Source organism: Melanerpes formicivorus, unplaced genomic scaffold, assembly GCF_026170545.1.
Source record: "Melanerpes formicivorus ecotype bairdi unplaced genomic scaffold, bMelFor1.0.p_v2 SCAF_118, whole genome shotgun sequence".
Lineage (NCBI taxonomy): Eukaryota > Metazoa > Chordata > Aves > Piciformes > Picidae > Melanerpes > Melanerpes formicivorus.
Window position 1 is genome coordinate 1,475,568 of NW_027142470.1, and position 20,126 is coordinate 1,495,693.

The following is a 20,126-nucleotide window of genomic DNA, read 5'->3' on the forward strand; positions in this document are numbered from 1 at the left end:
TGTTCATCAGTGTGGGTATTCCCTTATCTAAGCAAATGAGAATGAAGGAAAGTGGAAAGGGCAGGAGAAAGCAGAAGGGGAAAGAGAGCAACAGGTGCTGTGAGTTGGCCCTTGGGTCTTTTGCATAAACTCCTTTGCACAGGGGGAGTTGGCATTGTTCCTGCCATGACTTCAGCTCAAGCCTGGCTGGGGGAGGAAGAGGAGAAGCTGTGGTGTTGCCTTGCTCAAGGACAGTGGCCCCCAGTGAAGGAAAATGAAAAAGCAGAAGTGACAGAGATAGCTTCATGCAGAGCTTGTCAGCCCCAGCTGCTGGCTGGGGTGGAGGGGGAGCAGAGCAGAGGGGCAGTGGAATGATGAGTGGAGAGCTGCAGGGGTGGCTGGTTGGGCACCCCCAGGCTCACCCAGACCCTGCAGCAGTAAAGGGAGAGTAGAGTACAAGGTGGACAGCCCTGGGGCTGAGGCAGCAGGAGGTCCTGTGTGTACAGCCAGCCTTTGGACACCTGAAGAGGCCAAGGTGGCCATCGTGTGCCTCTGAGGACCAGAGCCCTTGTCTCCAGCACAAGGAGGCTGCAGTCTTACCCTAAACATTGCTCTGAACAGTGCCCACACACACCTCCCAGTTCAACCCAGGCCATGTTTGTGCAGCACAGAGAATTCCTGAGCTTGTGTGGGCCATGTGGTAGCAGCAGAACTGCTGGTGGACCCTGCCTCCCACACCATGGGGATCACAGCCGAGTTCCCGAGGTGCCACAGAGCCTGGCTTAACCAACAACCCCCTGCTCACACCAGGCCTTTGCTTGGGCTGATCTCCTCTGTTGGTTACTGCTGGAGGGAAACCAGAGAGGGCTTTTGCTGTGGCAGCCAAGCAAGGCTGGGGCACTTCTGCCAGCTGAGATGTGATGTGCCCTGCTGGACAGGCAGCAGCAGCAGGGCTTGATTTCAGCAGCCTGAGGCAGTTTTATCTCTTTGCTAATTTGGTCCAAAATTAAATTCCAGTTCCATGAGGCCACAGTTTGGACTTGTTGGATGCTTTAGGGTCTTTGACTTTAAGACAAATGATTCACTGGAACCAGAGGTGTCCACGAGAGCATGAGACTGAGTGTCTTGGGCTGCACAACAAAGCTCCTGCTCCACAGTGGAGAAAGAAAGGTTTGCTTTGGAGCAAGGACCTGAGCCAGGCTGGCCTCATCCTCATGCCTGTGCATCCTGACCATGGGACTAAGAGGGTTTAGGCATGAAGGTGAAAAAAGCAACAATAAATATCCTTTATTGGAGCTGGTTTGCTCAATTGCAATTATGAAATACCCTTGGGCACTGCAATTATTAAATATCCTTGGAATCCACATCCCAGCTGGGGATGCACCAGGCTGTATAGTCAGCCTTCATCTCTCCTGGTCTTTCCTGCTGGAGCTATTCCATGCTGTATAAAATGGGCTCAGGCAATAACTGATGGGCAATTCAGGCACCAAGATAGGCTGGGCAGGGACTGGATGGAGAGCAGCCCTGAAGAAAAGGCCTTGGGGGTGCTGGGGGAGGAGAAGCTCAACAGAAGCCAGCAGTCAGCACTTGCAGCCCAGAGAGCCAAGCAGAGCCTGGGCTGCAGCAAGAGAAGTGTGGCCAGCAGGGCCAGGGAGGGGATTCTGCCCCTCTGCTCCACTCTGCTGAGACCACAGCTGGAGCTCTGTGTCCAGTTCTGGAGCCTCTGTGGCAGGAAGGATCTGGAGGTGCTGGAAGGTGTCCAGAGAAGGGCCATGAGGATGAGCAGAGGGCTGGAGCTGCTCTGCTATGATGACAGATTGAGACTGTTGGGGTTGTTCAGTCTGGAGAGGAGAAGGCTCCCAGGAGACCTAACTATGGTCTTCCAGTATCTGAAGGGGGCTACAAGAAAGCTGGGGAGGGACTTTTGAGGGTGTCAGGGAGTGATAGGACTGGGGGGAATGGAGCAAAACTAGAAATGGGTAGATTGAGATTGGATGTTAGCAAGAAGTTCTTCCCCATGAGGGTGGTGAGAGATCTCTGTGAGGGTCTCAGAGCCCTGGAGCAGGCTGCCCAGAGGGGTTGTGGAGTCTCCTTCTCTGGAGACTTTCAAGGCCTGTCTGGATGTGTTCCTGTGTGCCCTGAGCTAGACTGTATGGTCCTGCTCTGGCAGGGGGTTGGACTGGATGATCTCTTTGGGTCCCTTCCAACCCCTGACATCCTGTGCTCCTGTGACTTAGCCTTGTGTCATGGATGGTGGGCTGGGGAGAGTCAGAGGCTTCCTTTGTCCAGTTCAGAGCCAACTGCTGGAACTTAATACTGCTGAGATTGCTCAGGGAAACACAAAATGAAAGAAAAAAGAAGATCCACGTTGACCCAAATATGTTTTCTGCCTTTTTCTTTTTCCCCAGGGAATCTGACTAAACACATGAAGTCAAAGGCCCACAGCAAAAAATGTCAGGAGATGGGCGTGTTGGGATCTTCACTGGTGGAGCTGGAAGCCGAAGAAGGTAAAATCTCCCACCCCATGAAGGTGCTCTTGATGCTGAGAGAGCAAGGTCATAGAATCACAGAATTGTCAGGGTTGGAAGGGACCTCAAGGCTCAGCCAGTTCCAACCCCCCTGCCATGGGCAGGGACACCTCACACTCCAGCAGGTTGCTCACAGCCACATCCAGCCTGGCTGCAAACACCTCCAGGCATGAGGCTTCCACCACCTCCCTGGGCAACCTGTGCCAGGCTCTCACCACCCTCATGGGGAACAACTTCTTCCTAACATCCAATCTCAATCTACCCACTGTAGTTTTGTTCCAGTTTTGCTGTGGGTGCCCTGCTTCAGCAGGGGGGTTGGACTGGATGAGCTCCAGAGGTCCCTTGCAACCCCACCACGCTGGGATTCAGTGAGCAGCCACCTCCTGAAATGCCCTCTAGAGAAAGGTTTTTCCATAAGGATCTTCTCCTAGGGACCTGCCCATCTTGCTGTGTCTGCCTGACCCCAGGAGACTCCAAATCCCAGTGCAAACCTGGGCTGTGCCTGGGGGACTGCTGCATGCAGGAGCTGCTCTCAGCTCTGCAGGCAGACCCAGCCTGGCCCCTGCACCACTGCTGGAGACCTCAGCATGCCAGGATGGGAAGTGAGCAGCAGGAGGACAGCTGCTTCCCTCAGCCCTCCCTCTCATGGGTCTTTCCAATGTGTAGGATAAAGGTGACCCACCCTAGTCAGGAAAGACCTGGGTGGTTTTTCAGCAGGGGAAGAGCCAACTAGGCTAAAATAAGGTGGTGCTGTGACATCTGATGGCATCATCCTGAGGGCATCTCAAGGAGATACCTTCCCCCTGATTCTGCTGCTGATTTCTTTCATCTGCTTAAGGACAACCACACACAGAGAGTCTGGCCAAGGCCTTCAGGAGTCTGCCTCTTCCTTGAGAAGGACACCTGAAGTAGTAATTCACCCCCTGGTTTGTAGTATCCACAGCTGGGTGTCCAGGTGGAGGCCAGGGACAAGTGGAGTCCCTCAGGGATCAGGACTGGGACCAGCCCTGTTTAACATCTTTGTTGGTGCCCTGGCCAGTGGCATTGAGTGCACCACCAGCAGGTTTGCTGTCAACACCAAGCTGTGTGGTGCAGCAGGCAGCTGGAGGGAAGGATCCATCCAGGGGGGTTGGAACTGGCTGATCCTTGAGGTCTTTTCCAACCCTAACAACTCCATGATTTTCCTGAAGTCATCCCAGGAAGCAGACCTCCTCCTGGGAGGTTGGGTTGAATTCTCTCCATCAGAAATGCTGAGGAAGAGTCACAGGTTGATAGGTTGATAGAATACCAGGTTGGAAGGGACCTGAAGGATCTTCTGGCCCAAGCTTTAAGATCTTTAAGCTGGGAGATGAAGGAACATGGGGAAGCCCCCTGTGGACTTAGCTGTTTGAGCTAGAAAGAGATATTTTAGCCAAGTTATTGGAGGCTGTGCTCCAGCAGCTGTGGAGGGTTGGGTTATGTGTCCCCAGGGAGCACTTAGATGTTTTTTTACCATTATTATTCTGTTTCCTTTAGCAAAACCCTTGAGAATTCAGGGCTGGAGCCTCAGTGCTGCAATAATGGAGAAGAAGCCTCAGGGGCAGCAGATCTCAAATCCTCATCACATTTTGTGTCATCTGCATGTTTGTTCAGTGGGGTGGTTGAGTGCTGTGGCCAGCTCTGGGGTCCCCAACACAAGAGAGACCTGGGGCTGCTGGAGAGGGTCCAGAGGAGGCCACAAAGATGATCAGAGGTCTGGAGAACCTCTGCTGTGGGGACAGGCTGGGAGAGTTGAGGCTGTTCAGCCTAGAGAAGAGAAGTCTCCAGGGAGACCTCAGAGCTGTGTTTCACTATCTGCAGGGGACCTGCAGGCAGGCTGGGGAGGGACTGTTCAGAAGGGGCTGTGGGGATAGGATGAGAGGCCATGGTTTGAAACTGGATCAGGGCAGAGTTAGGTTGGACATCAGGAGGAAGTTCTGGAAGGTTGAGGGTGGGGAGACACTGAAACAAGTTGCACAGAAAGGTGGTGGAAGCTTCATCCCTGGAGACATTCAGGATCAGACTCAGTGTCTCCCTGGACAGCCTGATCTAGTTGGAGGTGTCCCTGCTGCCTGCAGGGGGGTTGGACAAGATGCCCTTGGAGGGTCCCTTCCAACCTGATACAATCTGTGAATCTGTGAGACCCTGCACAGCTCTGGCTCTGTGTCTATTCCTGGAGGAAAGCCTGGCAGCCACAGCTCAGGGTGGTGCTTTCTGTTTGCATTGCCTTGCAGACTGGTCAGGATACCACTGACCCTTCCTGGCTGCCACCCCAGCCAGTGCCAGTATGAAAGCAGCTCTTGTGGCTGCCTTCAGCACCTTTTGTTCCCCCCTAGTTTCCTGTCTCACCCCAAGCAATTTTCTTTCCCCCGTGCCTGGGGCTGGTGCTGCCCCAGCCCAGCAGGGCTTTGCTGGTGATGGCTTGAAGTGAACCTCACAAAGCTCCAGGGTTATTTTTGTCCAGTGACCATCAGCTGAGCAAGTCCTGGAGCTGGGAGCCAGGGAATGTGAAGTCGGCAGGAACAACAAACAGTGCTTATCGCCCTGCTCCCCTGCTGGGGTCAAGCCCATCAGAGGCTGTGCGGGGCAGAGGGCAGTGTCCCAGGCTTCCTGCTGCACAGGGAATTAAACCCCACTGAGCCTGCTCCCCTCTGCAGCCCCTGGTGGGATGGAGTTTGCTCTGCTGCAGATTGGTGCAGGGTCAAAGAAGGGGAGTGGCTGGAAGGGGCTTCTGAAGATCACTGAGTCCAAAGCCTCTGCCAGAGCAGGGTCACAGAGAAACACATCCAGGAGGGCCTTGAAAGTCTTCAGAGAAGGAAACTCCATGACCTGTGTGGGCAGCTTGCTCCAGGGCTCTGCCACTCTCAAAGTCAAGAAGTTCCTCCTCATGATTGCATGGAACTTCCTATGGTCAAGTTTATGTCCATTGCCTCTTGTCCTGTCACTGGGGCACCACTGAGAAGAGTCTGGCCCCACCTTCCTGGCACCCACCCCTTAGACATTTATAAGTATTGATCAGATCCCTCTCAGCCTCCTCTTCTCTAATCTAAACAGACTCAGATTGTTCACAGGGCTGGGGAGGCTGTGCCCATTGGGCAGCCCAGGGGCCCTCCAAGGTGCTTTATGTCTCAGGTTTTGGATGGTGAGGTTCAGAAATGATGTCCCTTGCACTGTGCTGTGTCCTTGGGGTATCTCCATGCTGGCTACTTAAGCTGCAGCAAGTGCCAAGACAAGAGGAAACAGCCTCAGGTTGTGCCAAGGGAGGTTCAGGTTGGACATTGGGAACAATTTCTTCCCAGCAAAGGCTCTCAGGCATTGTCCCAGGCTGCCCAGGGAGGTGCTGGAGTCACCAGCCCTGGAGGTGTTTGAAAGCTGTGTGGATGTGGTGCTGAGGGATGTGGCTTAGTGGCAGTGGCTCAGCAGCAGTGATGGGATGTGAGCTCTGGGTGAGTGATTGGGCTTGGGGATCCCAAAGGTCTCTTCCAACCTCTGCAGTTCTGTGATTCTCTGACATCTGCAGGCACTGGCATGCCATTGTCTGAGCTGAAATTGCAGGAGTCATCAGCAAGACCTCTGTGGCTCAGGCCATTGACCACACATCCACAACCCCCCCGAGCACAGTCTGGGAACTGGCATTCCTGCAGAGGAGGTTTGGAAACAGAGGTGCAGAGCAATCTGATGAGGCTGCAGGGCTGGTGCCACTGTCTTGGGACAAATGTGGCTTGGAGGGCTGGTGTGCTTGTCCTTGACCTGAACAGACCATGGCTCAACTTGCCAGCAGAGAAGCTGTAGGAGATAGCTGAGTAGTCCCAGGGGTTAAGCAGTCCCAACCCCCAGTGCGGTGGTGCTGTGCCCTTCCAAGGCTGGATTCTGGTTCAGGCCAGGTCTAGTTACCCAGGTGAGCAGGGGACAAGGAAAGAGCCTGGTGGCATTACCAATACCCATGTCCTGCTTCACAGAATCACAGAATGTCTCTGGTTGCAAGAGACCTCCAAGCTCATGCAGTCTAACCCTCGACCCAGCACTGCAGGGTCACCAAACCATGTCCCTAAGCGCCAGGTCCTCACACTGCTTAAACAGCCACAGGGAAGGTGGCTCCAGCACTGCCCTGGGCAGCCTCTTCCAATGTTTGAGGACCTTTCAGTGCAGAAATATTTCCTAGCATCCAGCCTGAGCCTCCCCTGGTGCAGCTTGGAACCATTGTCTCTGCTCCTGTCCCTTGTCACCAAGGAGCAGAGGCTGCCCCCTCCTTGCTCCAACCTCCCCTCAGGGAGCTGTAGAGAGCAGTGAGGTCTCCCTCAGCCTCCTCCTCTCCAGCCTGAACACCCCCAGCTTCCTCAGCCCCTCCTCTAGCCCAGGGGCTCCAGGCCCTTCTCCAGCCTCATTGCCCTTCTCTGGACAGGCTCCAGCCCTCAATGTCCTTCCTGCAGTGGGGGCTCAGAGCTGAGCACAGCACTCAAGGTGTGGCCTCCCCAGTGCTGAGCACAGGGGGATGGGCACCTCCTGTCCCTGCTGCCCACTCTGGTGTCACCCAAGCCGGGATGCCATTGGCTTTCTTGGCCACCTGGGCACTGCTGGCTCATGGTCAGTGCCTGCCAACCATCATCCCCAGGGCTCTCTCCTAGTTGCAGCTTTCTAATCACACGTCCCCAGGTCTGCTTACCCTCCAGCAGATGGATACAACCACCCAGTTTGGTGCCATCTGCAGACCTGCTGCTAACTTACAGAGCCCTTCCTGACAGGTACAGGGAAGGACCAAGGGCTGTCCCAGGCTATGCAGAACAAACCTCAGCCCAAGGCTGAGGACATCTGAGCTGGCCAGCAGCCTGCTGCTCTGCCTTGAGGGATGATGGCTTCCTTCTTTCTCAGTGTGCTGCAGCTCTTGGCTTTTCTCCATCCCTACAGAGCAACCTCAGGCAGAGACATGCCCTGCCTGGCCGTGGCCTTGCCAGAGGAGGGCATGGCCAGAAGAAAGCCCAGGCAGGGATTGTGCTGTAACTGTCCCGAGGGGAAAGTGTTGGTGTGGTGTGAGCAGCAGGAGGCTGCTCCTGTGTGGGAATGCTGGAGAACTTCTCCAGCCCTGCTCCCATGTGGGAATGCCAGAGACCTTCAGCCCTGCTCCTGTGTGGGAATGCTGGAGAACTCCTTCAGCCTGGGAACTCACTTAAAATAGCTGATTAGCTGTGGGTGCCCTGCTTCAGCAGGGGGGTTGGACTGGATGATCTCCAGAGGTCCCTTCCAAGCCCACACCATGCTGGGATCTGTGAGTGCAGAGGACAGGAGCACACGAGCTTGCAGAAGGGACTCCTGTGGTCGCTGTTGGCTCTGTGGCCTCTCGCTGCGTTGCCCTCTCTGGGCTTTATTGCATGATGAAGCAATCTCTGCAACTTTAGCCTTCCCCAAAATATCCACTCTCCCTCTCTTCCCATGGATGAGGAGTGTCTGTTCTTGTGTAAAGGGGATGGTCTGCCAGGAAGGCCTGCAGAAAGGTGAGAAGAGGCAGGTGTGGGGTCAGAGGAGGCTTCCTTCCCGTCCTCCCAGTTTCTTTTTCACCTAGTTGAAGGGAATGCTGGAGCTCTGCTGCCATCCCAGCCCCAGCAGGGCCATTGCTCACAAATGACAAATAAATGCTAAATAAAGCAGCCCAGAAGATGGTCAGAAAATTGTGGTTTCTCCCAGAATGGTTGGGGCTGTTTGGATGGATGAGGAAATAACATTAAGAATGGCAGAGAGGTTCATGAGCCATCAGGGAGCAGAGCTGGATCACACATCCCCAGAGCAGGGGGGTTGCAAAGAGCCTTTCCCTGTGCAGCCACAGAGTCTCCTCTCTCCTTTGCAGCAAGGACTATTGGAATTAAACAAGAAAACTAACTTAAAAACCAATATACTGCTTCCATGTGACAGAAAGCAGCACAGGAAGAGCAGAGAATGGGACAGAATCATGAAGGTTGGAAAAGACCTCCAAGGTCAACCCAACCCCACCATGGCCACCAACCCCTGGCCCCTAGGGCCTTGGCCACACCTTTCTGGAACACCTCCAGGCATGGGGACTCCTCCACCTCCCTGGGCAGCCTGTGCCAATCCCTGACCACCCTTGCAGCAAAGACATTTTTTCCTCATCTCCAGCTTAAACCTCCTCTGGTGCAGCTCTTGTCCTGTCATTAGTTACTCAGCAGAGGAGGCCAACAGCAGCCTCACTCCAATCTCTTTTCAGGGAGTTGTAGAGAGCAATGAGGTCTCCTCTCAGCCCCATCTTCTTCAGGCTGAACACCCCCAGCTCCCTCAGCCTCTCCTCTCCAGCCCTGCTCTCCAAACCCCTCACCAGCTTGGTTGCCCTTCTCTGGACCCACTGCAGCCCCTCAATGTCCTTCTTAGACTGCAGTGCCCAAACTGGACAGACTTACTGACACTGATCTGCAGAATGAAACCAAGAAGTGGCCAATGTAAGCTAAATATGACCCAAAAAAGAAGGTGGGCAAACCATCCTGCAGGTTCCCCCTATTGCCAGCCACTTGGTTGAACAAATCAACCCCCACCTCACTCTGGCCTCCTTGCAGTGAGGGTTTCCCCTCAGATGGTTGTGCTTTCCCCTGGAGGCAGGCAGGGAGGCAGCAGCAGCCCCTAAAGCTCCCCAGATGATTTAAAGCTGGAGCTGTGTTTCTCTTGCTTGCTTTGCTTTCTGTTTAAGAGGCAGCAGAAAGTGTAGGGTGTGACTATAAAAGGAGATTGGAGTCAAATTCTCGTCTCCTGCAGAGGTTTTACTTGGTGTGACTGCAGCTCTGTGGTGGGACAGCCTTAGAATAACATGTAATGAAGTGCAGCCCTCAGACAGGGCCTATTTGCACCGGCTCCCTCTCTCCTTTCCTCCCTCCATATCTCCCTCCCTCTTGTGCCTTCTCCTGACTTGCCCTTTCTCTGCCCATGAGCTCAGCAAAATGCCTTTCAGTTGCAAGAAACCAGGGCTCAGGTCTGAGCTCTCTTTCTGCCTGCAAGGACCAGGTTAGGAGGCCAAAGCAAACTCCCTTTGGGCTGTCCCAGCACTCACTGGAATGTTTCTCTCGGTGGCAAATGCAAACAGCTCCCCAGCGCGGGGCTGGCTTCACTTTCCCCTCACTCCATCCTTCTGACCTTGCTTTCTGTCCTGGCCAGAGCCTGTTTGTTGTGTCACTGGGGGCCAAACAAGGAGACCACACAGGACAAGGCTCTGAGAGCCACGTGGTGGATTGTGAGGCTGTAGCTCTGCGTCCATCCCGGAGTTCAGAGATGTCAAACCTCAAAACCAGAGGCAGGGAGCAGCTCATAGCTCTGGTAGTGCAATGCATTCCTCCTCCAAGCAGGAAATATGCACAGCTCACCCTACAGATGGTGGTTTGGAATAATATTTGTTCTGAGCTCAGCTCCTTTGGGAATTTTGCAAACAACCCATTGCTGGAGCCTCAGTCCAGCAAAAACCTTCATCAGACAAACATTTCCCAAGGCAGCTCAGTGTCCTGGGGAAGAGCTGCTGACTTCAACAGGATGCTGTACAAGTCCTGCATAGGTCTTGCTTCCTGGACTAACTAACAGAGAGAGTCTCAGTTCAAGAAAGATGCTGAGTTGCTCAAATTTGTCCAGAGAAGGGCAACAAAGATGGGGAGGGGTCTGGAGCACAGCGCTGTGAGGAGAGGCTGAGGGAGCTGGGGTTGTTTAGCCTGGAGAAGAAGAGGCTCAGGGGAGACCTTCTTGCTCTCTACAACTACCTGCAGGGAGGTTGTAGCCAGGTGGGGGTTGGTCTCTTCTCCCAGGCAACCAGCACCAGAACAAGAGGACACAGTCTCAAGCTGTGCCAGAGGAGGTTTAGGCTATTGGGATGTTCTGCCCAGGGATGTGTTGGAGTCCCCATCACTGGAAGTGTTTAAAAAGAGCCTGGGTGAGGCACTCAGTGCCGTGGTTTAGTTGTTTGGATGGTGTTGGGTGATAGGTTGGACTTGATGATGTCAAAGGTCTTTTCCAACCTGGTTGATGCTGTGGTTCTGTGAGTCACACAAATACAGAATTGTTTCAGTTGGAAGAGCCCTCGGAGATCATCCAATCTAAGCATTAACCCAGCACCACCATGGCCACTAAACCATGCCCCCAAGGGCCATGGCCACACCTCTCTTGAGCACCTCCAGGGATGGGGGCTCCCCCACCTCCCTGGGCAGCCTGTGCCAATCCCTGACCATTCCTGTAGTAAAGAAATTTTTCCTCGTCTCTGACCTTACCCTCCCCTGGTGCAGCCTGAAGTCCTATTGCTGGTTACTTGATTGAACAGATCAACCCCCACCAGGCTCCAGCCTCCTTTCAGGGAGCTGTAGAGAACAATGAGGTCTCCCTCAGCCTCCTCTTCTCCAGGCTGAACACCCCCAGCTCCCTCAGCTGCTCCTCCCCAGCCCTGTTCTCCAGATCCTTTCCCAGCTTTGTGAGCTGGGATGGGGAGCAAATGATCTGCTTTTCAGGCTGCCCCTTGGTTGGATCCCAAGCCCTTTGTGAGTGCTAAGGACAAACACTTCATGAGCATGCACTATTCAAAGTAAACAACATTGTGCTGTTCCTCCCTAGCTCACAGAGACTTCTCACTGTGTGGCCATGTCCCCTCCTGAAAGCCACCCTGCTTGCTGCCAGGCAGGTGTGGTCCAGCCTCAGGGTTAGCTCTGCTGAGTTCCCCCCCTTGGACTCATCCTGCTGGCAGATGGCAGCTCTGAACAGAAAACCTGTTCAGTGTTCAGAGGAGGAGCTGTGTCCCAGGCTGAACTGACGGTGGAAAGAGGCCACTGGTGCTGCCAGCAGTTACCTGGCTCCACACAGGTGTCAAAGCAGCATCCAAGAGCCAGGGACCATGTGCTACACAGAGTCCCAGAATGCCAGCTTGGAAGGGCCCCCAAGGATCACCTGCTCCAACCTCTCCAGGTGATGGTGCAGTTGCCATGAGCTGGCTCAGCACCCTGGCAAGCTGAGTCTGAAACTGCCCAGTGCAGGAGACTCCACTGCTGCCCTTGGGAGGTGATTCCAGTCTCTGCCTGCTCTCATGGCAAACATTTCCTTCTGGAGTGCAATGGGAATGTCCCCAGCAGTAGCTTGTCCCCATCACCCCTCGGCTTTTCCGTGGGACTCCTTGTACAAAGGAAGTCTCCCTCCTCCTGGTCGCCACCCTTTGTGTCCTGGTTGTGTGTCCCGGAAGCTCTTCGCCTGGGCGCTGGGCACAAGCATGGTGCTGGGCACAAGCAGGGCGCTGGGCACAAGCAGGGCGCTGGGCACAAGCAGGGCGCTGGGCACAAGCAGGGTGCTGGGCACAAGCAGGGCGCTGGGCACAAGCAGGGTGCTGGGCACAAGCAGGGCGCTGGGCACAAGCAGGGTGCTTTGCTGTCCGCTGCAGAGCGGGGGGGACTTGCCGGGAAGCCTCCTGACGGCGCAGTTCTGTTGAGCTGCAGTGACATCCAGTGGCTGCTCCCGATGGATCTCTGCAGCCAGAGCTTCCCCCTCTGCCAGGATCCGAATGGGGCACGGCAGCTTGGCCTCGGTGCAGGGCAGAGGGTGAGCTAGCAGCCATCTGCTTGGCAGCTTGGTGCTGACCTCGGGAGGCTTCTGCCGGCCCCTGCAGTGGGCAGAGGCTGTCTCTCTATCTTTAGAGCCACTTTTAGCACTTCTTCTCTGCCTGCTCCTCACTGTTCACAAACTCATCCTCCCAGTGTCCCTGTGCAAGGCCTTCCCCAGACAGCCAGCACAGCCCTCTGCCACAAGGAGTCAGAAAGATGAAAAAGGCCTTCAAGATCATCAGCATCCTCCATCTGTTAACCCAACACTGCCAAGTCCACCACTGAGCCATGTCCCTAAGCTCCACACCTGCAAGTTTGGTGAACACTTCCAGGGACAGAGATTAAACCACTGTCCTGAGCAGCCTGTTCCAATGCCTGACCATTCCTTCAGTGAAGAAGTTTTTCCTACTGTCAGACCTAAACCTCCCCTGGTGCAATTTAAGCCCATTCCCTCTCATCCTGTCAGCTGTTCCTTGAGAGAAGAGCCCAATTCCCACCTGGTTCCAGCCTCCTTTCAGGGAGCTGTAGAGAGCCAGAAGGTTTCCCCTCAGCCTCCTCTTCTCTAGGCTGCACAACCACAGGTATTTCCTCCAGACCCTTCACCAACTTCTGTGCCCTTCTCTGGACACACTCCAGCTCCTCAGTGTCCTTCTTTGCAGTGAGGAGCCCAAACCTGAGCCCAGTACTCGAGGTGTGGCCTCAGCAGTGGCCAGTCCAGGGGCACCATCCCTGCCCTGCTCCTGCTGGTCACACTATTGCTGATCCAGGCCAGGATGCTGGTGGCCTTCCTGGCCACCTGGGCACACCCTGGCTCATCTTCAGCCATCAGACAAGATTCATCTGCATCATAGCCAGAATTTGTCAAAATTGGCCAAACCCCACAGAGGTTCATTCCAACCACATTGTTTGCACAGCAACAAAAGTCCTGTCCTGCTCCTGCTTCACTGCCACATCCTCTAGGCAGCAAAAGTCCCAACAGGTGGAGGATGGGAGCAGCCACCCCAGCAACTTCCCCATCCTTTAGCAGCTGTAGATACTTTGCAGGCACCATTGCAACAGGTAGTCATAAAAACTCCACCAAGGGATGCCAGTGCTGATGTCCTCCTTGTCTGGCAGGAGCCTTGCTTGCATGAGAAGGTCAGGCAGGGTGTGGAAGGGACACAGCAGAAGCATAGAATCACAGAATTGTCAGGGCTGGAAGGGACCTCAAGGATTAGCCAGTTCCAACCCCCCTGCCATGGCCAGGGACACCTCACACTACAGCAGGTTGCTCACAGCCACATCCAGCCTGGCTGCAAAATCCTCCAGGGATGAGGCTTCCACCACCTCCCTGGGCAACCTCTCTCACCACCCTCATGGGGAAGAACTTCTTCCTAACATCCAATCTCTATCTACCCACTTCTAGTTTTACTCCATCCCCCGCAGTCCTATCACTCCCTGACACCCTCAAAAGTCCTTCCCCAGCTTTCCTGGAGCCCCCTTCAGATCCTGGAAGGCCACAAGAAGGTCTCTTCAGAGCCTTCTCTTCTCCAGACTGAACAACCCCAACTCTCTCAGTCTGTCCTCATAGCAGAGCAGCTCCAGCCCTCTGCTCCTCCTCGTGGCCCTTCTCTGGACACCTTCCAGCACCTCCAGATCCTTCCTGGAACAGAGGCTCCAGAACTGGACACAGTGCTCCAGCTGTGGTCTCATAGAGTGCAGCAGAGGGGGACAGATGACTGTGTGTGTTGGCACAGCAATGGTTGGAAGTGAAGTTAGGGTGGAGTGAGAGGTCCTGGTGGTGGGATGTGGTGGGATTCACTGGGATCATCAGGAGGGGTGTTGACACAGGAGGCAAGACTGCAGCCTTCAAAGCATGAGCTGATCAGACCTAGGAAACAGCCAGGTCCTCTCCTCTTGTCCCCACAGAGGGTTGGAGCAGGTTCAGCACTATCCCAGTCTCTGTGTGTGTGGTTTACAGCCTGTTTGTCTTTGCTCCTTCAGGAACCAGTGAAGACCTATTCCAGGACTCTGAGGGGCGGGAGGGATCTGAGCCAATTGAGGAACACCAGTTTTCAGACCTAGAGGAATCTGATGAGGATGATGACAATGAAGATGAGGAAGATGAGGAGGAAGAGGAGAGCCAAGATGAGCCACCTCTAAAGCTGCCTGAAGGCAAACAGGCCACCCTCCCCATGCACTCCTCAGGTGGCTCTCCATCTTCTCAAGAGGAAGGCACTGAAGCAGCATTGCCCTTAGCCCAAGAAACTATTTCCAGCAGCCAAAAAGTAGGTGAAGGCCAGCAGGCCTCGGCCTCAGGGCTGGAAACAAAGTGGTCAGCAGACAGCAGTGACATTGCTGTGTGCCACAGCTTCTTGAGTCTCCACAGACCAGCTTTGACCTCCACTGAACACTTGGCTTCTGCTGAAAGAGAGTCTGTCACAAGGCCACAGATGTCCTTAGTCATGGACCTGTCAACCCCCAAAGACACCTCCCCAAGGAAAAGGTGGTCTCCCAGCCAGGACTCTGGCAGAGGTGGTGGCAGCAGCAGAGCAATGCTGGGGAGAAAGCACCTCCTGACCAAAAATGAAACTTCCCCCAAACGGTTTTCACCAACTGCAGAGCTGTCTTCTCTAAGGTGCCTGTCTCCAGGGAGAGGGTTGTCTCCTTGCCAGCGTGTCTCTCCCAGGAGGGAGGCATCTCCACTGAGATGTGTGTCACCCAGACTTGAGCTGTCACCCAGCAGGCATCTTTCCCCCAGAAGAGAGCTGTCCCCAAGGCCATACCTTCCACCAGAAGAAGAAGTCTCCCCTGTGAGGCACTCGTCGCCGAGCAGAGAGATGTCATCGGTCAGATTCTTGTCACTGAAGAAGGTCTTGTCTCCAGGCTGTCTGGAGTCATCCAGGTATCCATCCCCTGGGAAAGAGGACTTGCCTGGGACTAGCAAATCAGCAGCAGATGACCAAGTTCAAAGCTCATATCAAGCCCAGCAGGGGATATTGTCTTCGATGCCTCTACCTCACAGGTTCTTTGGCAAAAACGTGCAGCTCTACGAGTCCAAGCTGGTAAGTTCAAGCCACTTGTGCCTCCTCCTCCCTGCAGTCCCTTCTCTGATGTCCTTCTTAGGGAAGGTTGCCATGCAGAGAGGCACAGTGACTCTGTGACCAATGGCACAGGAAACCCAAATGACTCTGTGACCGGTGGCACAGGTAACCTGAGTGACTGTGACCAATGGCACAGGTAACCCAAATGACTCTGTGACCGGTGGCACAGGTAACCCAAGTGACTCTGTGACCAGTGGCACAGGTAACCTGAGTGACTCTGTGACCAGTGGCACAGGTAACCTAAGTGACTCTGTGACCAGTGGCACAGGTAACCCAAGTGACTCTGTGACCAGTGGCATAGGTAACCTAAGTGACTCTGTGACCAGTGGCACAGGTAACCTGAGTGACTGTGACCTGTGGCACAGGCAACCCAAGTGACTCTGTGACCAGTGGCACAGGTAACCTAAATGACTCTGTGACCAATGGCACAGGTAACCTGAGTGACTGTGACCTGTGGCACAGGTAACCCGAGTGACTCTGTGACCGGTGGCACAGGTAACCCGAGTGACTCTGTGACCAGCACCAGAGGTCCCCCAGAGAAAAGTGCCAGTGGGCAGCAGTGGCTTTTGCACCCATTTTGGTCCTGCCCTTCTCAGCTGAAGAGAAGTGAAGTTTGTCCCTTCTCCAAGGGATCATTTCCACTCCTGCCCCCAAGCAGTCTCCCGCCGACACAAGCAGTAGGGGTGACCACCCAGCGATGACCGAGCTGTCCCCAAGAGCTGTGTGTTTTCCTGGGATATTTGTTCCCATCTCAGAGATCTCCCCATCTGGGGTGAAGCTGTGATCAGCTTTCCCTGCTCAGCGACCTGAAGCAGATCTGCCTTGGCCGCTGCACTCCGTTGCTAGCTCCTGGCTAAGGTCCAGGCGCGGCCAGCTCTGTTCAACTGACTGCTGAGAAATGTTTGTTTGGACATTGCTGATTTCATCTCGCTTCTCTCTTCAGCACAGAGAGGTGTTTCCCACTGGGTCCAGAAAGTTATTTAATCTCTCTGCTGGACATATCCAATCCTATGGGTAAAGGAAAATTGCATGTTCCTCCCACTGCTGCAGGCAAATTAGATGTCGGGTTTGGTGGAACGTTTCCCATTCCTCCTGAAGTGCCTGGCTCTCCTGTATTTTGTGCTGATGACCATGAGATTCAGTTGCTGGAGTACCTCTGCTGTGAGACTGGTGTGAGGAGAGACCCCGAGCCCTTAGGGACTGCACTGGGAAGAGAGAGAGGCCTTTGTACAAGCCCTGGAGAACTTGCCACGGCAGATGCTGACCCAGGTCTTCTCCAGCAGAGCCGCGCTGCCCAGTGTGCGTTTCTTCCACGTCTATGATGATGTGACACCTTTTGGTGCTGCCTTCCTTCTGCTCCCCCACTATGAGTCTTTGTCCTGCTTTCTCAGACCTTTTGCTTCAGGTCCAAACCTCTGCTTACCTTCATGCTATTTCCCTCTCCTGTCAATTAACTTCTTGGGGTGACTCTCGGGGCTGTGGAAACCCCCAAGCCTTCGGCTCTGAAGCATCTCTGTCAGGAACACTGCCCACTGCCACGCCTTGGAGCAAGGCCCCCAGGCTCCCTACTCCACAGTAGGAGACAATTCTGCTCCTCTGCTTATCTTCCCATTCCCCCCTTTGAACTGACACTCTCACACACTTCCCTTTTTGCTCCATTTTCTGCTTCTTTTCTGCACCCAAAGTCTCCACTGTTGCGTTTCTCCTGCACCTCCAAAGCCACAATGGAGACCTGAATGGGGCACTTATTTATCAGTCAGATGGGCAGCTGGGCTTTCACTGAAGAATTACATTGCTGGTAAGGCTACAAGAAACAGAAAGCTCAGAGGTGGCTTTAGCAGATTCCAACCAGAGCTTGGTGCATTGCTTGGAAACTTGGAGACCATCTTAGCTTAGCTGTGTGCATCAGGCCTCACCACGACAATCTCCCTTCCCACTGGCTCTTGCAGTAGAGGATTTCTCCTTCTGGTGGCTGTTGCACCATTGAGATGGTTTGTTTAGGGGTTTCCCAGCACCCCTATACTGATTCTAGCAAGACTCCATGTGGCTAAGTGAGATTTAGTGAGGTTCTGATCTTCTAACTGCTGACCAAGTAGGCACCATCCTCAGTGGCTCTTGCTTTCACTATCTTCTCTTCTCTTCTCTTTTGCTGCTTTCCTCTGTCACCTCTTCCTAAAGATCCAGCTAGCAGGGCCAGGCAATTCTCCACAGCCCTACAAAGAAATGCACCCTCCAGTGAATCCTCAGATTTGATAGCTGGCCCTAGCTTCAACAGAAAGTTGGTGTCAGTTTCTGTTGCTTCCTCTTCTTGGGAGCCCTGTGTAGGGGTTTAGTCCTAACCTCATCACTAATTCCTCCATTTCTGTTTAGCCACATATCTCTCCATGATGTACGTTAGGAAACTATGGGAAGCACCGGGAGAGAAAGAGGAAAAGGTAACATGGTAGGGACTTAACCCTTGATTTCTACAGACCACACCATGAGGGTGGTGGTGGGGACCACGCTGCTGGGTGTGCTTTGTGTCGCAGGAGGGTTAAGGAACTCTCACTCCATCCAAAGCTTCCTTGCACTCAGCAGCTGTAGGGATGTAATCCTGCTGTAGAAAAGCACAGTGAAAATAAACAACATCATTTGGGGCTCTCAGAAACTGAAAGGGATCCAAAACAGCTCAGATGGCAGGAAACACTGACAGCCTCTGCCAGGGCGTCAAAGGCAGCCTGATAATAGGACAGGGGGTGATGGTTTAAACTCAAAGAGGGAGATTCAGGCTAGAAAGAAGGAAGGCCTTTTTTTGTGTGACAAGGGTAGTGAAATACTGGTCCAGGTTGCCCAGATGGGTGGCAGATTTCCCCTCCCTGGAATCATTCCAACTCAGGTTGTTTGAGGCTCTGAGCAACCTGCTCTAGTTGCAGATGTCCCTGCTGACTGCAGGGGAATTGGACTAGAGACCTTTAAAGGTCCCTCCCCACTCAAGCCAGTCCATGATTTTATAATGATCCAAGCCTGGACTAAAGCCCTGGATCTGTGCCCCAACGGTCCATAGGCATATTTACACCCAGAAGGCCAATAGTCTGGGTTGTGCTGCTCCTTACTTTAAAGGGTTTGGGGTCCAAATCCTCTTCACTTGATCGACCTCCCTCAAACTCGAACAAGATGTTACCAGACCCAATCCCCGTAGGGAGCATTAATGATGCTAATGCTGTAGCCTGTGTGTTGCACTGATTCAGCTCTTTCTTTTCCCTCTCTGGTGCAGAAGATAGAACCACGGAGCCCAACGTGCTCACCTGGCCTCACGCAGCCTGTCTGCTCCAGACCCTTGCAGGCACCTCACGAAATCCACGTCCACGCTCCCAGCCGGGGGGAGGAGAACGTCTTCAGCCATCTCCCGTTGCATTCGCAGCAGCTCACGAGGACCCCGTATCCCATGATTCCCATTGGGGGCATCCAGATGGTCCAGGCGAGGCCGAGCTTGGTGTCCAGCTCGGTCGTGTCCCTGCCAGCAGGATCCTTCGCCTCCGAGGGCAGCGGCGTCACGGAGCTCCGCTGGGCTGCCAGCCGGGACGAGGTACCGCAAGCGCCGCGGGAGCCGTCCTCGGCCTCCGTCTCCCCGGTGGCAAAGGTTTCTAAGTACACCCTGTCCCCGGAGCGTACCGGCGGCGGTTACCTAGAAGAGAACACGAGGACTAGTGAGCTTCAGCAGACGCCAGAGCAGGAGGAACACAGGGTAAAAACGTTGGCTGAGCCCAGCGGCGCGGATCGGGCCGGCTGCTCGGCGTCCCCGGCCAGCCCCAGCACACCCCACGAGCACTCTCCAAAGCCTTCGACGAGCGGGGAAGAACCCTCGATCCAAACGGGCAAGAAGCAATCTGGCAGCTCGAGCACTTCTTTGGAATCATCCTGCACTTTCATCTCAGATCTCCCCCCGCAGCCGTTGGACCGAAGCAGCAGCACCGGCTGCCTCTCAGAGCCCTCACCCAGCCATCCGCACGCCCAACCCTTCTCCGTCCGCAGGAGAAACCTCTCCGGAGAGCCCAGCTGCCAAGCGGGGGGAACCTCCAGGAGGAGCAGTCCACACCTAGAGCAGGCAGATTTAGGTCAAACTCAACAAAAGGTGGACGAAAACACGGGAAGTGCTTAAGCCTCCACCATCAGTTCCACCTTTAGGCTTCCTCTGTAAAATCAACAAGACACTCTCAACACTATTTCCTTTGGTATAATCCTGGCTATCAGCAGCACTCTTTACGTGAATGACCAAACCCACGGAAGATTTCCTGGTTTTTCTTTTGTCCCCGAGTCTGGTATTTATCTCCACATGTATGCAGTTACTTGTGCCTTTTTCTAGACCTTTTGTTGCTTGAAATGTACAAAAGAAAGAAAGAGAGAAAGAGAAAAAAAACAAAACCACAAACCACAACAAACTCTTCGAGGCTGTGAATATTTTTTTAGAGGGGTTTTGTTTTTGGGGGGGGGGGGGTGGAGGAGGGGGAAAGGGGTTTGTTAGACTCGGTCTTTATTAATTTGGGGGTTTATTTTTGTCGGTTGTTGTTGGGGTTTCGGGGTGTTGGTTTTTTTTTGGTTGGGTTGTTGTTGGTTTTTTTTTTTGGGGGGGGGGGGGGGGTGTTTCTTTTCGGTCGCCGTTTTGGCGTGTGCATAAATCACGGGCCTGACAGAGGCAGAAAGGAAAAGGGTGAAGCCTTCGAAGAGGACGAAGATGCGCTGCAAACAAAGAGAGAGGAGGGGGAAAAAAAAATCCTAAACACACACACACAAAAAAAAAGAAAAGCAGAAAAAAACTTTTCTTTCTTTTTCTTTATTTTTTTGATACCGATGAAACGCTTAAAAACGAAACGAAACAAACAAAAAAGCAACCACCCACAAAAGAACAAAACCAAACCCTCCTGGCTCCCCCCACCCCCCCCCTCCTCCCAGCCCTGTACAGAAGTCGATGGTCGGTATTTATTACA

The 20,126-nt window shown here is 53.9% G+C and overlaps 1 protein-coding gene across 10 annotated transcripts in view; it reads left to right on the plus strand.

The window, feature by feature from the left end:
- Positions 1–19,620, plus strand: part of HIVEP3 (HIVEP zinc finger 3) — a 409,994-nt gene extending 390,374 nt beyond the window's left edge. For 7 of the 10 annotated variants that reach the window (XM_068167460.1, XM_068167459.1, XM_068167465.1 and 4 more), the window contains 3 exons: positions 2,388–2,486; positions 14,063–15,123; positions 18,416–19,620. In XM_068167460.1, the coding sequence (XP_068023561.1) occupies positions 2,388–2,486; positions 14,063–15,123; positions 18,416–19,300 (2,045 nt within the window). In that variant the 3' untranslated portion in view covers positions 19,301–19,620. Of the gene's footprint in view, positions 1–2,387; positions 2,487–14,062; positions 15,124–16,212; positions 16,406–17,532; positions 17,598–18,415 lie in introns of those variants that run through there. The other 3 variants (XM_068167467.1, XM_068167468.1, XM_068167466.1) reach the window with 3 other exon arrangements.
- The last annotated feature ends 506 nt before the right edge of the window (positions 19,621–20,126 follow it).